This window comes from Drosophila suzukii, chromosome 3 (assembly GCF_043229965.1).
Source record: "Drosophila suzukii chromosome 3, CBGP_Dsuzu_IsoJpt1.0, whole genome shotgun sequence".
Taxonomy (NCBI): Eukaryota; Metazoa; Arthropoda; class Insecta; order Diptera; family Drosophilidae; genus Drosophila; species Drosophila suzukii.
The window spans coordinates 73522909-73535856 of NC_092082.1; the positions used below are offsets into that span (position 1 = coordinate 73522909).

At 42.4% G+C, this 12948-nt stretch overlaps 4 protein-coding genes across 4 annotated transcripts; 3 read left to right on the forward strand and 1 right to left on the reverse strand.

Annotated features, from left to right (window-relative positions):
- The first annotated feature begins 57 nt into the window (after positions 1-57).
- On the forward strand, positions 58-1477 carry LOC108006487 (uncharacterized protein F21D5.5-like). The gene has a single exon (XM_065867233.2). It carries the CDS (start codon positions 158-160, stop codon positions 1475-1477), a length of 1320 nt encoding a protein of 439 aa, XP_065723305.2. The 5' UTR covers positions 58-157.
- A 256-nt stretch (positions 1478-1733) lies between these two features.
- PNKP (Polynucleotide kinase 3'-phosphatase) lies at positions 1734-3605 on the forward strand. Its single transcript, XM_036817091.3, has one exon. The coding sequence runs from the start codon at positions 1828-1830 to the stop codon at positions 3397-3399; it is 1572 nt and encodes a 523-aa protein (XP_036672986.3). The 5' UTR covers positions 1734-1827; the 3' UTR covers positions 3400-3605.
- Positions 3385-4222, reverse strand: Arl2 (ADP ribosylation factor-like 2). Its single transcript, XM_017069556.4, has 3 exons — positions 4022-4222; positions 3614-3968; positions 3385-3555 (listed from the first exon to the last, which is right to left on the reverse strand). The coding sequence occupies exons 1-3, from the start codon at positions 4084-4086 to the stop codon at positions 3421-3423; spliced, it is 555 nt and encodes a 184-aa protein (XP_016925045.2). The 5' UTR covers positions 4087-4222; the 3' UTR covers positions 3385-3420.
- On the forward strand, positions 4209-5545 carry COX7A (Cytochrome c oxidase subunit 7A). Its single transcript, XM_017069557.4, has 3 exons — positions 4209-4361; positions 4512-4861; positions 5392-5545. The coding sequence occupies exons 1-2, from the start codon at positions 4344-4346 to the stop codon at positions 4761-4763; spliced, it is 270 nt and encodes an 89-aa protein (XP_016925046.1). The 5' UTR covers positions 4209-4343; the 3' UTR covers positions 4764-4861; positions 5392-5545.
- Positions 5546-12948: the final 7403 nt, after the last annotated feature.

A 12948-nucleotide genomic window follows, 5' to 3' on the forward strand; every position in this document is an offset into this window, starting at 1 on the left:
TTAAAACCGCCACTCCCATTCACAACGGTATTATATTTTGTGAGAATGACAGTTTTCTTCTTGAACTGATTGCCAAATTAGGAGGCACAACACTTTACACCAATTTGCATAAATTCGCAAAAATCAAAGGCAATGGTTTTTAATTAAACCCCACAAGATGTCCATAGCTAAATACCCGAAGAGGTCCGTGGAAAAGGATGGCAAGGATCTGGAGAAGACAGTCGACGGGAGGCATCCTTTCGAGGTGGTCTTTAGTCATCCACCATCGGATGATGAGGAACAAGGCACTTCCTCCCACACGTCATCATCGGTTCCAGAATATTCTGATAGATGGGACTCTGCTGCCGATGGCAAACTTGCAATCTTCACCAGCGCTGGGGTGACGGCCTCTGAGAAGATAGCCGGCTACGATATGGACGGCACCATCATAAAAACGAAATCTGGATGGGATTTCCCCGCAGATACTTATGACTGGCAGATTATATTCCCTGAAGTGCCGGAGAAACTGAAAAATCTCCATAGGAATGGGTTTAAGATTTGTTTCTTCACCAATCAGCGTGGCATAGCTCGCGGGGAAATAGAGCTAGATGACTTTAAAGTGAAGATCGAGCACATCGTGACTGAACTAGGGGTTCCCATCCAAGTGTTCATAGCCATAGGCGACGGATTCTACCGCAAACCGTTGACAGGAATGTGGCAATATCTGAAAGCCAAAATGAATGCAGGTGTTAGGATTCAGAAAGATCTCTGTTTCTTTGTGGGCGATGCGGCCGGAAGACCGGAAACGCTTAAGGGAGGCACCAAGCGGCGGGAGGATCACTCCCTTGCAGACAGACTATTTGCGGCGAACATTGGACTTACATTCTACACTCCAGAGGTTCATTTCCTAAACGAACCAGTGGAGCACTGGAACAAGCCGGATTTCGACCCAACTAGCATCCAGGATGAGATGGCTTTGTTTGACCCTGATGACCTGACATTCGAAGACCACCCCTGTGAAATGGTCATTATGGTGGGATTGCCTGGTTCAGGTAAAAGTCACTTGTGTGGCACCTTTTTCCAAAAGCGGGGCTACAAGATTGTCAATCTAAACACTCGAAGCTCTCTAATTGCTTTGAAAGGGTTCCTACAGGCGGGACAATCTTGCGTGGTGGACAGCACCAATATAGATGTGGCATCCCGCCGAAAATTATTGCAGGTGGCTGTGGAAATGAAGATTCCATGTCGCTGTCTTGTGATGAATGTGCCTGAGGCTCAAGTGAAGCACAACCTAGCTTTCCGAGATCTATCTGACTCCAGTGTCAGGAGCACGGTCTTTAAAATGTTGCAGGAAGACTACCAGGAGCCAACCCTTGACGAGGGATTCAAATCCATTCACAAGGTGAACTTTAAGCCGAAGTTTGCCGACGAAAAGCTGGAAAAGCTTTACAAAATGTACTTGTTGGAGAAGATAGGAAGTGCAAAAAGTAGTATTTAAACCAAAGTGAACATATAATTATATTTACATACGCTTGGAGTAGGATAGGTACTCTATAAAAACTCTTCATAGCATCGTGGTTTTGCCGGGATTAACCAGATCTCTTAAAGATTACCTCAAAAAGAATATATTAATCTTAAATGTTGGTTTTTCAAATATTAAATAAAAATACTTTGAGAAAGTAAATTTGGAGGTTCGAAATTGTATTTTTTTAAAGTAGTTCTGGGGGATATGTTCTGGGGGAATGACAAAGTACTTCATTTTTTGAATGCCCGTAAGGTCACACTATAACGCGCAATTTCCATAAATTTGGCAAACCCAAACAATGCTTTTCAATTGGAAACTGCAAGATGTCCATGGCTAAATATCTAAATCGCTCCGTGGGAAAAGCTGGCAAGGAAGTGGCCGCTAGGATCTGCACCCTGAAGCCCACGGAACCGGAGCACCATGCAATCCACCTAACCGCTGGCGAGAACTTCGTGGGACGCAGCCGGGAAACTGGAATCCGGGACTCCAAGTGCTCCAAGCGACAAATCCAACTGCAAGTTGATTTGAAGAAGGCCGTGGTAGCGCTCAAGGTCCTGGGAGTTAATCCCTGCGGCGTAAATGGTCTGATGGTGATGCAGCACTCGGAATGTGAACTGAAGCACGGAGATCTGGTGGAGATCGTCTATGGCAGGCATCCTTTCGAGGTGGTTTTCAGTCCTTCCCCAACGGATGATAAGGAGGAAGCTGCTCCCCCGTCGCTATCATCATCGGTTCCCGAAAAATATGAGAGATGGGACTCGGTTGGCAATGGCAAACTGGTAATTTTTACCAGCGCTGGCGTTACAGCCTCTGAGAAAATAGCCGGTTACGATATGGATGGCACCATCATTAAAACGAAATCTGGACTAGTTTTTCCCAAAAGTACTGACGACTGGCAGATCATATTCCCCGAAGTACCGAAGAAACTGAAGAGTCTCCACAAGGACGGGTTCAAGATCTGTTTCTTCACCAACCAAGGAGGAATTGCGCGCGGGAAAGTCAGTCTAGATGACTTCAAGGTTAAGGTCAAGCAAATTGTGGCTAAACTGGGTGTTCCAATCCAAGTGTTCATAGCCATCGGCGATGGATTCTATCGCAAACCGCTGACGGGAATGTGGCAGCACCTAAAGACAGAAATGAATGAGGGTGTTGAGATTCAGGAAGATCGCTGTTTCTTCGTGGGCGATGCAGCTGGAAGACCGGAGACGGGAAAGGGAGCCACTAAGCAGCGTAAGGATCACTCACTCGCAGACAGACTCTTCGCCGCCAACATTGGACTGTCGTTCTACACGCCTGAGGTTCATTTCCTGGGCAAACGAGTGGAGCAGTGGAACAAGCCGGACTTCGATCCCACTAGCGTGCAGGGCGAGGTGGCTCTGCTTGACCCAGATGACCTCACCTTCGAGGACCACCCCTGTGAAATGATCATCATGGTCGGTCTTCCGGGATCCGGAAAGAGCCACTTTTACTCGAACTTCTTTAAACCGCGTGGCTACAAGAGCGTCAATGCAGACACCTTGAAAAGCACTCAAAACTGCCTGAATGCTTGTAAACGCTTCTTGGAAGCCAACCAATCTTGTGTGGTGGACAACACCAACGTGGACGCGGCCTCCCGCAAAAAATTCCTGGAGCTGGCTAGCGAAATGAAGATTCCCTGCCGCTGTCTGGTTATGAATGTGCCCGTGGCTCAAGTGAAGCACAACATCGCTTTCCGAGAGTTATCAGACTCTATGCACTCCAAGATCAAAGACGTGGTCTTTAACATGATGAAGAAAAAGTACCAGGAGCCAGCTCTAGACGAGGGATTCAAGTCCATTCACAAGGTAAACTTTAAGCCCGAGTTTGCCGACGAAAAACAGGAGAAACTATACAAAATGTACTTGTGTGAGAAGTAAGGAAGTAAGATATCATTTTATTTAATCCAAAGTGAATATACGCTTGGCTATGTCATCTATCAACCAGTCCATGGAACTCAGCAGCTTCTCGCCAGTCACCGCGCTAACTCCGACCACCAGCCAATGGTGCGTGGTGATCTCCTCCAGATGAAGTATCTTTAAGAATGAAGGATATTATTAATGTTGTTACATCTAATAAGTCAAAAGTGATTACCTCCTTTATTTCATTTGATGAAAGGGCACCGGGAAGGTCCTGTTTGTTGCACAGAACCAGGAGGGTGGCTCCTGCCAGGCGCTCTTCTTGGAGCAGGATCTGCAGCTCCTGACCGCAGGATTCCAGGCGCATCCTGTCAGCACTGTCCACCACCCAGACCAGACCATCGGTGCATTCGAAGTAGTTCCGCCAGTAGGATCGCAGGGACTTCTGGCCACCCACGTCCCACATATTCAGGGTGTAACCATTGTGCTCCAGGGTTTTTATGTTGAAGCCCAGGGTGGGCGAGATGGTGTCAATGGGCTCGCCATTAAAGCGCTTTAGGATCGTGGTCTTGCCGGCATTATCCAGACCCCTAAGGAAAATTATGAATCACTAAGCTTTGTTCTAAAATGTGGAAGGACTCACAGGAGCAATATGCGCATTTCCTTCTCCTTCTGGCGCATCTTTTTCAATACTGTTAGGAAGCCCATGGCAACGTCTGTGGTTTTGTAAAGCTATGGAATAATAAATTAGTTATTAAATATGCAGCTGCGCTGCTTAAATTTCTGTTTATTCGAGTTAATAATAATTTCCGGGCGAATGTCAAAAAGTGCTGGAGATGTCGACCATCGATGTATCGATATAATATCGATGTTCCTCCAGCTGTAGCTGTCATATTCGAGACCGATATTTTTCGCCCAGAAAACTGTTCACTTTTTGCTAAATCTTAAAAATAAACCCAAGCAAGATGATGAACCTGTCGAGAGTAAGTAAACTGGGGAAATTACAATAACGATCAGACTTCGCTGGATAAGAAACGCGAGATCCATAACTCCGTAGACTCTACAACCTGCATGCAATTACGTAAGTTCCCTGGAGCCCCAGAACTAACCGCACATTTCGTACTCCTCCACAGGCTGTTGTCCGTAGCTTCGCTACCACCGCCGGCCGCCGGTCCGCCGCCGTGCCCAAGGAGCAGATCGAGAAGGGATACTTCGAGATCCGCAAGGTCCAGGACCACTTCCAGAAGAAGGACGGCAAGCCCGTCTTCCTGAAGGGATCCGCCGTGGACAACGTGCTCTACCGTCTCACCGTGGCCCTCGCCCTCGTCGGAATCGGCGGCATGGGCAAGCTCTTCTACGATCTGAGTGTTCCCAAGAAGGAGTAAAGTCGGAGTCGGAGTTCCGATACCTAAGCTAAGCCAATAAACCCCGCGCAAGATCCGTGATTCAGTGTAGTCTCCTTATATTTCGATGTTTTGATTGAGTAAGTTTCATTGTTTCGTCATTTATCAAAATCTGATCTAACTACATATGGTTATAAAGATTTGTGATTTCAGTTATTTATCAACTTTAACTACCAAAGAAAACATAAATAGAACAACATTCCTTAAAGCGAACGAAATGATACAATTTTAGATTTCGAAATAGTAATGTGCATTATGATATTTATTTTGGGAAATTTAAATCAACTTCTATTATAAATACCATAATATATTTAAATATATTATTAAATCATTATTTTAATAGTTTGATAGTTGATATTGATGTGTGGGCCAGTCTTCCAAGAGATATGAGGCTTTATTGATCCCAAACAAAATATTAATATCTTGCATATAATGTTAAAAATTCCTTTCCTTTTTCTGTGCCTATTTTGAGATAAGCTGTTAACCTATTCCAATTAGCAAAAAAAATATATAGTTACTGAAGTCCTTGCTCTTTATCAATTTTGCTCCCCTATTTAAATTACCAAAACTAATAACGACCATGTCTAACCAATTCTTCTTCATCTTCCAGAGCTTTGCCCCCAGATACCTAGTCAACACGGAACACCCCAATCCACATCCTGGCTTGTTGTTTTGTGTTAGAATAGCTAAGATTTGATGTGTAAACTAAACATTCGCAAGAGCATTTAAAGCGTGGAAATATAAGAGAACTGGCTGTAAAGTAACGAGGCTGCTTATTTGTTTTAATGCACGGTCGCTGGCAATGAGATATTTGCCCAAAAGTATTTCCCCTTAATTGCATTGACATTAAGTAAACAAACAGCGGCGGCATGGAGCGAAGATCTGGGATAGGCGGCCGAGACTGGGGAATCGGCTAAGGAAACGGCCTGTTTTATAAATCAAAGGGCGGCAACTCGGCGCGTTGCCATTGGCATGGAAATGCATTTTAAATCGAGCGAATCATGTTGCGCTTTAACACAAGCACAGGCCCATGCACGCCGCCCGTTTATTAATATCCGGCTGCGGCGGAATATGCAATTCAAGGCGTTTTTCATTAGTTATTTCTCCATAAACACTTAAATAAAACTAAAGCATTAAAAATTAAGAAAACATCCGTTGGTTTATGAATTTTCCCTTGCATTTTCCACACAGGCGCATACATGCAGTGCGTCACAAAATAATTGGAATTGAAAAATTGTTATTTTGAAAAATATATTTCGTTTTCATGGGTTACACATTATAAATTTTATTTTTCAGAATCTATTTTCTATTATTTTCTAGGTAATTAAACAATGTAAGTTTTTAATTTGAGCACAAAAGAAGCTACATGTGTATATTTATGGCGGATTTTGATTATGATTATGATTGTGAATCTATAAGCTTACTTTTATAATGGCAAATAAATGTGTGAGTTCTTTAAGCAGGACTCGAATTTCTACTATCAGAAATCGAATATTCCATCGATACTATGGGTATTACATTTTCACTACGCACTGTACTCCGAACACCCACCGGAGGAAAAGAAGAAGAAAAACAGTCTTTCCTTTTCTGTTGTGTTGCGCTGGTTTGCCATTATTCCGATACGGCCCATTTGAATTTTGGGATGTGCGCGCGAAACGAAACGCATAAAATGGACGCGGGCTGGTTTACCGTTAACACATTTCGAACGGCCAACAGTTCTGGTTCTGCGTAGGTGGTTCCGAACGGAACTGACTCTGGTGATCTATTGCAGACATTGTAACACATGCCCGTCCCATCCCACCATAGTGTATCCCGAAAATATAGACTCCCCATTACGGGAGAGATCTTGTTTTTTAATTAAAGTTCGTTTGGCTAATTATGGGATGAGAAAATAGCGGCGCACATGTCGCAAACTTATTATATTTCATAGACTGTGAAAAATTTAAATGAACACAAAATGCCATAGCGCTGGCGGGATTCCATCTTGGGCCCTATGTCTTTCGGTCGGGATCTTTCGGAGTAACTGCAACTGCAACTGCAACCGTTCCACTCGACTGCCCACAGCCAAATTACAATAATAACTCAAGAAGCATAGAAGATGCCAGGCTAAACGCTCCGCCTTCTCTTCCCAGCGACCTCAATCCTTTGCCTTTGCCAAAAACAATATGGTATACCATATAGGAGCGAAACAAACAGAATAACAAAATAAGCCCCAAATGGGATTGGGGGGGATTGGATGCGGATGCGTGTAGAATCGGGAATCGAAAAATGTGTTTCATTAAATGTTATTTATAGTCGGCAATTTTATGCATTTAAAGCGCGTCTATCAGCGCTGCATCTCAGCGGCATCAAGGCGATGCGGAAACGGCAGCGACGCCATATTGGAAACTCGAAGGCGGCGGGCTTTGATTCTAGACGGGATCTTGGGGAGGGCTGTGGAGCGGGGTCAAACTGATTAACACCGGTTTCCCCTTGGGGAGAACCAACTTTCACCTTTCCCCAGTTGTTTGTTTTGTTATTTTCTGGTTGGGTTTTAATATAGGATACTAGCGGGGTATTACAGTAGACTCGACTTAAGACTTAACTTATTACTTACTTTATTATTTAAACACAATATTATGTCTAGAATCTTTGACTCCTTAACATTTAAATATAAATTTTAATTTGAAAAAATTGCATATCTTTCATACTTGACTCGAAAACAGTCCTATGCATAAGCAGGAACACCAGAAAGTTAGTTTCAACCTTACTTACTTCCCTAAGAGGTGTATTATGTATAGAATTTTTGTTTCGTAAACATTAAAATATACATTTCAACGAGCTTTCCTTTAAAAAATAATGTATTTCATATTTCATTTGAATTCAGCCACGCCAGGAACGCCAGAAAGTATGCAAAGAAATACTTCATAAGTTTTAACAGAACAAAAATATTTTTCGCATGACTTATCAAACATTTGGTGAAGAGAATTAAACTCATATTATTATTTTTTGTATGCTATAGTTTTTATAAAATCCAAACTATCAGTGATTCTTTGTCTAACCAAAAAGTAGTAGCAAGTAACTGATAGTCCGGAGATCTTGCACATCCCTCGCACTCGTTAGATGCTCCTCACGTGAGTTATGGCCACGTCCTGGGCCGGATCGGATCGGATGAGATCGGATCGGCTTGGGATCCCGGTTCGCAGTCCGCACCGCACAGCAGCCGCAGCCACAAATCAGAATGCCGTTGAAGCGTTCAAGTGCAACGAGCATGAAGCGAACTCGCTGCCGCTTTCGTCTCCAACTCGATTTGCGTCCCCAACTTCAACTTCCCCTCCTGCGACTGCCGGTTCCCCCCGTCCCCAACTTGATATCCATCTCTCCGTTTGAGGCTGTCGGCAAATCTGGGCAACTTTCAGATGAGTATTTCGTCAGATTGTCGCTGGGGCTGATGCCAGAAGAAAAGAAAGAAGATAAAAAAAAACTGGTGTAGTCGGACCTTCGGGCGATTTTTGGCCTCTTCGAAGGTGTTTGGACAACGAAACCCGTTTGGCCTATTAACACTTCGATTACAACTCAACTTTTTCAGCACTCCGGACGCACGGACACGGACCCGGGCACTCTGGGTGGTCCCGTCGCACTATTAGTTAGATTTTGATTTATTTGAGCTTCAATTAGTCGTTGAACAAATCTGTTTATTTATTTGCTTTTAATTATTGTTGGAAACCACAAAGCCGTGCCACCGCTCTTTATGGCCGCCGTCGCCTCGCTCCTTGCCTTGGCCGAAGAAGGTTTTTAATTAGCACCCGCCAGATAATTCACAAAAAGCCATCCCCAAATAGCCGAGGATTTCTTTAGACGTTAATGGAACCGATACCAAACGATACCCCAAACGACCGATCAGTGCAAACACAGTTTTGTCTTTCGAAATAAAAACCGAAAATGATTTCGTATTATGGGTTTTATTTTTGCGAATCTGGAATTCCCATTAATATGGGCCGAAATACCTGCAATCGTTGGATCGTTAAGAACTACAATGGGGTAATTATATTATTTTGATATAGTTTCGCATCCATGGCTGCGTCCAAAAAGAGGGATTCGGCTGGCGAAAACAAACAAAAACATATTGCATGCCTTGCCGGAGAAAAGGAGGAATTCCGTAATACAAAAGCGATCATCGGCGATTTATAGGCCGTAACAAGCCCGGCCCCGTGAAAGATGCGCCGGAAAATCGAAACCCCGGCAAACCAGAAACACATGTCCCTACACTAAGGACTTTCGGGGGTTGGGATGGGAAGATATAGTAAGAACTATTGGTCAGTGCTGGGAACAACGTCATCTAGTTAGGAATTTAAGTGCGAACGTGTGGGATCAGGTGACACTAAGGTCGGTTGCGGTATGTTGCCTCTCAAGTGAGCCGGGTATTCGCTTACACCAATAACACCAGTTTACAAAAGAAAATTGATGAAATACGCCTTTCAGGAAACCTTTGTTTTCCGGTAAGATACATCTCCCTGATTAAGAAAAGGGCACTTAAAATTTTTTCTATGGTACCAATTTTTTTTTAAGTGTAAAAAACGTTTTTCGCAATTTTTTATTTTCTAATTCGAGTTGTGATAAACCGAATTCGGTCATCAAAGACTCATTTTACAGGTAATAGAATGCCCTTTAACTTTCTTATACACATCATCAAGTTCCATTCATTAGTTCAAAAGCTACACTTCGTCAAAGTTGAAAAATTTTGAAAAAAATCAAAAACGCGGGCATAAATGGCTTCTTTAAAAATACACGCGTAAAAACCGAAATTAGTTTTATGTTGTTTTCTTGAAGGCTGAACCATAACGGAGAATATGCGCCATCGATCACGACAATCCGTTGGTAAATCGATTTTTAACAGATTTTTAAACGTATATACCCAAGTTCAGTATTCGGGAGCAGCGGCCGTTAAACGTTATTTTAAATTTTCAGTGTTGGGGAACGTAAGAATTTGGTGCAAGTTGTTATGCATAACGTCAGTTTCCTTGCTATTAGCGCTGGGCAAGCTAAAAAGTATGCGATTGCAGTTACGAGGAAATCATTTTCATATATTTTTAGCAAGGAAACTGACGTTATGCATAACCACTTGCACCAAATTCTTACGTTCCGCAACACTGAAAATTTAAAATAACGTTTAACGGCCGCTGCTCCCGAATACTGAACTTGGGTATATACGTTTAAAAATCTGTTAAAAATCGATTTACCAACGGATTGTCGTGATCGATGGCGCATATTCTCTGTTATGGTTCAGCCTTCAAGAAAACAACATAAAACTAATTTCGGTTTTTACGCGTGTATTTTTAAAGAAGCCATTTATGCCAGCGTTTTTGATTTTTTTCAAAATTTTTCAACTTTGACGAAGTGTAGCTTTTGAACTAATGAATGGAACTTGATGATGTGTATAAGAAAGTTAAAGGGCATTCTATTACCTGTAAAATGAGTCTTTGATGACCGAATTCGGTTTATCACAACTCGAGTTAGAAAATAAAAAAGTGCGAAAAACGTTTTTTACACTTAAAAAAAAATTGGTACCATAGAAAAAATTTTAAGTGCCCTTTTCTTAATCAGGGAGATGTATCTTACCGGAAAACAAAGGTTTCCTCAAAGGCGTATTTCATCAATTTTTTTTTGTAAACTGGTGTAATTCATCCTCAACTGCAGTTGCGTCGATCCGTTTTATGTAGCGCCCAAGGTCCAATGTCCAAGGTACCAGGACTCAAGTGGGTCGCATAATCACGTGACGATGCCGATGTCGTCCGGGGATTTCGATCCCAGTGTTTTTGGGAGTGCCGCTGCCGTAGACAATTTGACGCTTCCGCCTACTCCAGCAGCCATACACTCGGGGAAAACTTTTTCATTTCTAAAAGATATAGTCTTCATTTGACAACAACAATATTAATATTTCATTGATCTTTAAAGATATACGATACCATATTTTGTTCTTGATAGATTTTATTGCAGAGTTTAATATCGTTCCACAGAAAATTTGTATTTCCTTAACGGTTGTAACTAGTTTTTTCCTTTCTTAAACTGCCTTTTTTTTGGAACTATACAAATTATGTTGTTTAATTTGTATACTAATTATATATCACCATTTATGGCTTATAACTAATATTTCTCAGTGCACGTTCCCCGCCCATCTGGCGCAATCTTATGTAACTCGCCCATCCGCCTCTGACTTATATGTGTCAATTTAATAGCGCATTTGCCACTTTATGACATTCGATGCTGCTCCTGACACTGGGACTCCTTCCACGACTCCTTCTTCCGAATCTCTGGTGCTAGCTCCTTTGTTTTCTCAAGTGCCCTGCATATTCCACTCCGACTCTTTTCACTCCTTGTTGTTTCACAACACAGAAAATGACGACTGGGAAGAATCTGTGAAAAAGAGAAAATAAACGGAAAACGCACAGTGTTCATTTGTTATGCTTGTCATTTGTCGCTGCCTGCCGGCAACTTCAAAGCCTGTCACCCAATTTGTTAAACGCGGAGACAATTTTGTCATCAGCTTCCCCACTTCACCCCCAATTCTTCAGCCATCTCGCTGAAGCTTGGGCCGCCGGGGAAGACTTCTTAACTTTCGCATGTGGCCAATTATTTTGTAAGCCGATCCATATTAGAGGTTCTTTTCGAAGCATGTGTTTCATGTGGTCTTCAATTTAATAAAATTACTTGGTTCCTCAATGAATGTTCCTAAGGAACGAATATTCATAATATATAAAGTAGGCTCATCAAAATATTAAAATAAATTAAAACCTTAAGTAAATAAGCTCGTTAAATATTACTATTAACATAAAAACCTTTTTCCTTACAATATGTTTCATCCTAAATGTAGTAATTAGTTTGTAGTATAAAGTTTGGTATTAAAAAAGACTGTTTTCGTATCATCGTGCGCTCTGGAAGAACTATTAATAATACTCTTAGTGCAATTGCGATTAATGTACTATAAATGATTGGGTTTGATTAGCTTGATCTTCATGTTATCCAATTTTATTATAAATCATTTAAATTGAGGTGGTAAGATAGAGTTAGATAGAGAAATTTTAAGCCTAAAAAGATCTTGAAACATGTTTCATAGATCCTACAATAATTACATTAATTCTTAAAGAATATAAATAAACTTAATGGTAACTCTGGAGTAAGAACTTTAATATATAGATAGAGATCCTTAAATTAGTGGTACATGATTTTTTTTTAAACAAGAACACATCGGTAATGGCGTTCGTCAGAAATCGCAAGGAATCTGAGTCGAGAAAGAGCAGAAATCTGAGAGTGACAGGGAGAGGAGCGGATTGGATTGGCAACAAAAGGTATGAGCAGGTAAGCGTAAGCCAACTCAAGGAGGTGTGTCCAACGTGCATGTGTCTGTGTGGGCCAAATCACACACACATAAGCACTCTTCCCGATACACTTACACACATTCGAAAACCATCGAAGAGAGCGAGTGCAACAATAATAATGGCAAGAACTGCGTTTTGCCCATTTTAATGAGGGAATGACAACGAAAATTGGCATCTATCATTAAACGACGATATTCAGAATTAGTGACAATCAGATGAAGACGGCATTTCTTATAATTAACTCTAACCAAGCAAGACGCAACGCCTCAGCGAGAGTTGGCATCACGCATACGCCGCATTGGCCGGGGAGGTGGAACTCTGGGGATCTACGGGGTTAGCTGTCTGTGCCGCTTTATTAGCGATATGGCTTTCTTAATGAACCAAAAATAGATGCACGCGCTCCCAGAATTCCCACAGCCCCGCCCCTTTCCCTTCCTTTCTTTCCCATCCGTTCCTTTCCTTGCTGTTTCTTTCCTTCCTTACTGATCTGTTCTGTTCTGTTCGGTTCCTTTACTCATCTGTGTGACACTAAGAAGTCATGACATCCCTCGCCCACCCTGCGTAACGCTACGGATACGCTTACTTGCTTCAGATTGGCCATTCAAGCATTCAGAAATTAACTCCGCCCGGTTGCGATTGCTCACTCACTCGGTTCGGTTCGGCTGTGTTGGTACACCATACCAGTGTATCGCAGCGGAGAGAGCGAGAGAATACGACCACTAGTGCGCGCCCAGGCTCATGGATACACCCACACCTCCGATCACACACACAAGGGCGTTTCCAGGAGCGGTAACGGGTGGAGAAAGGAGATG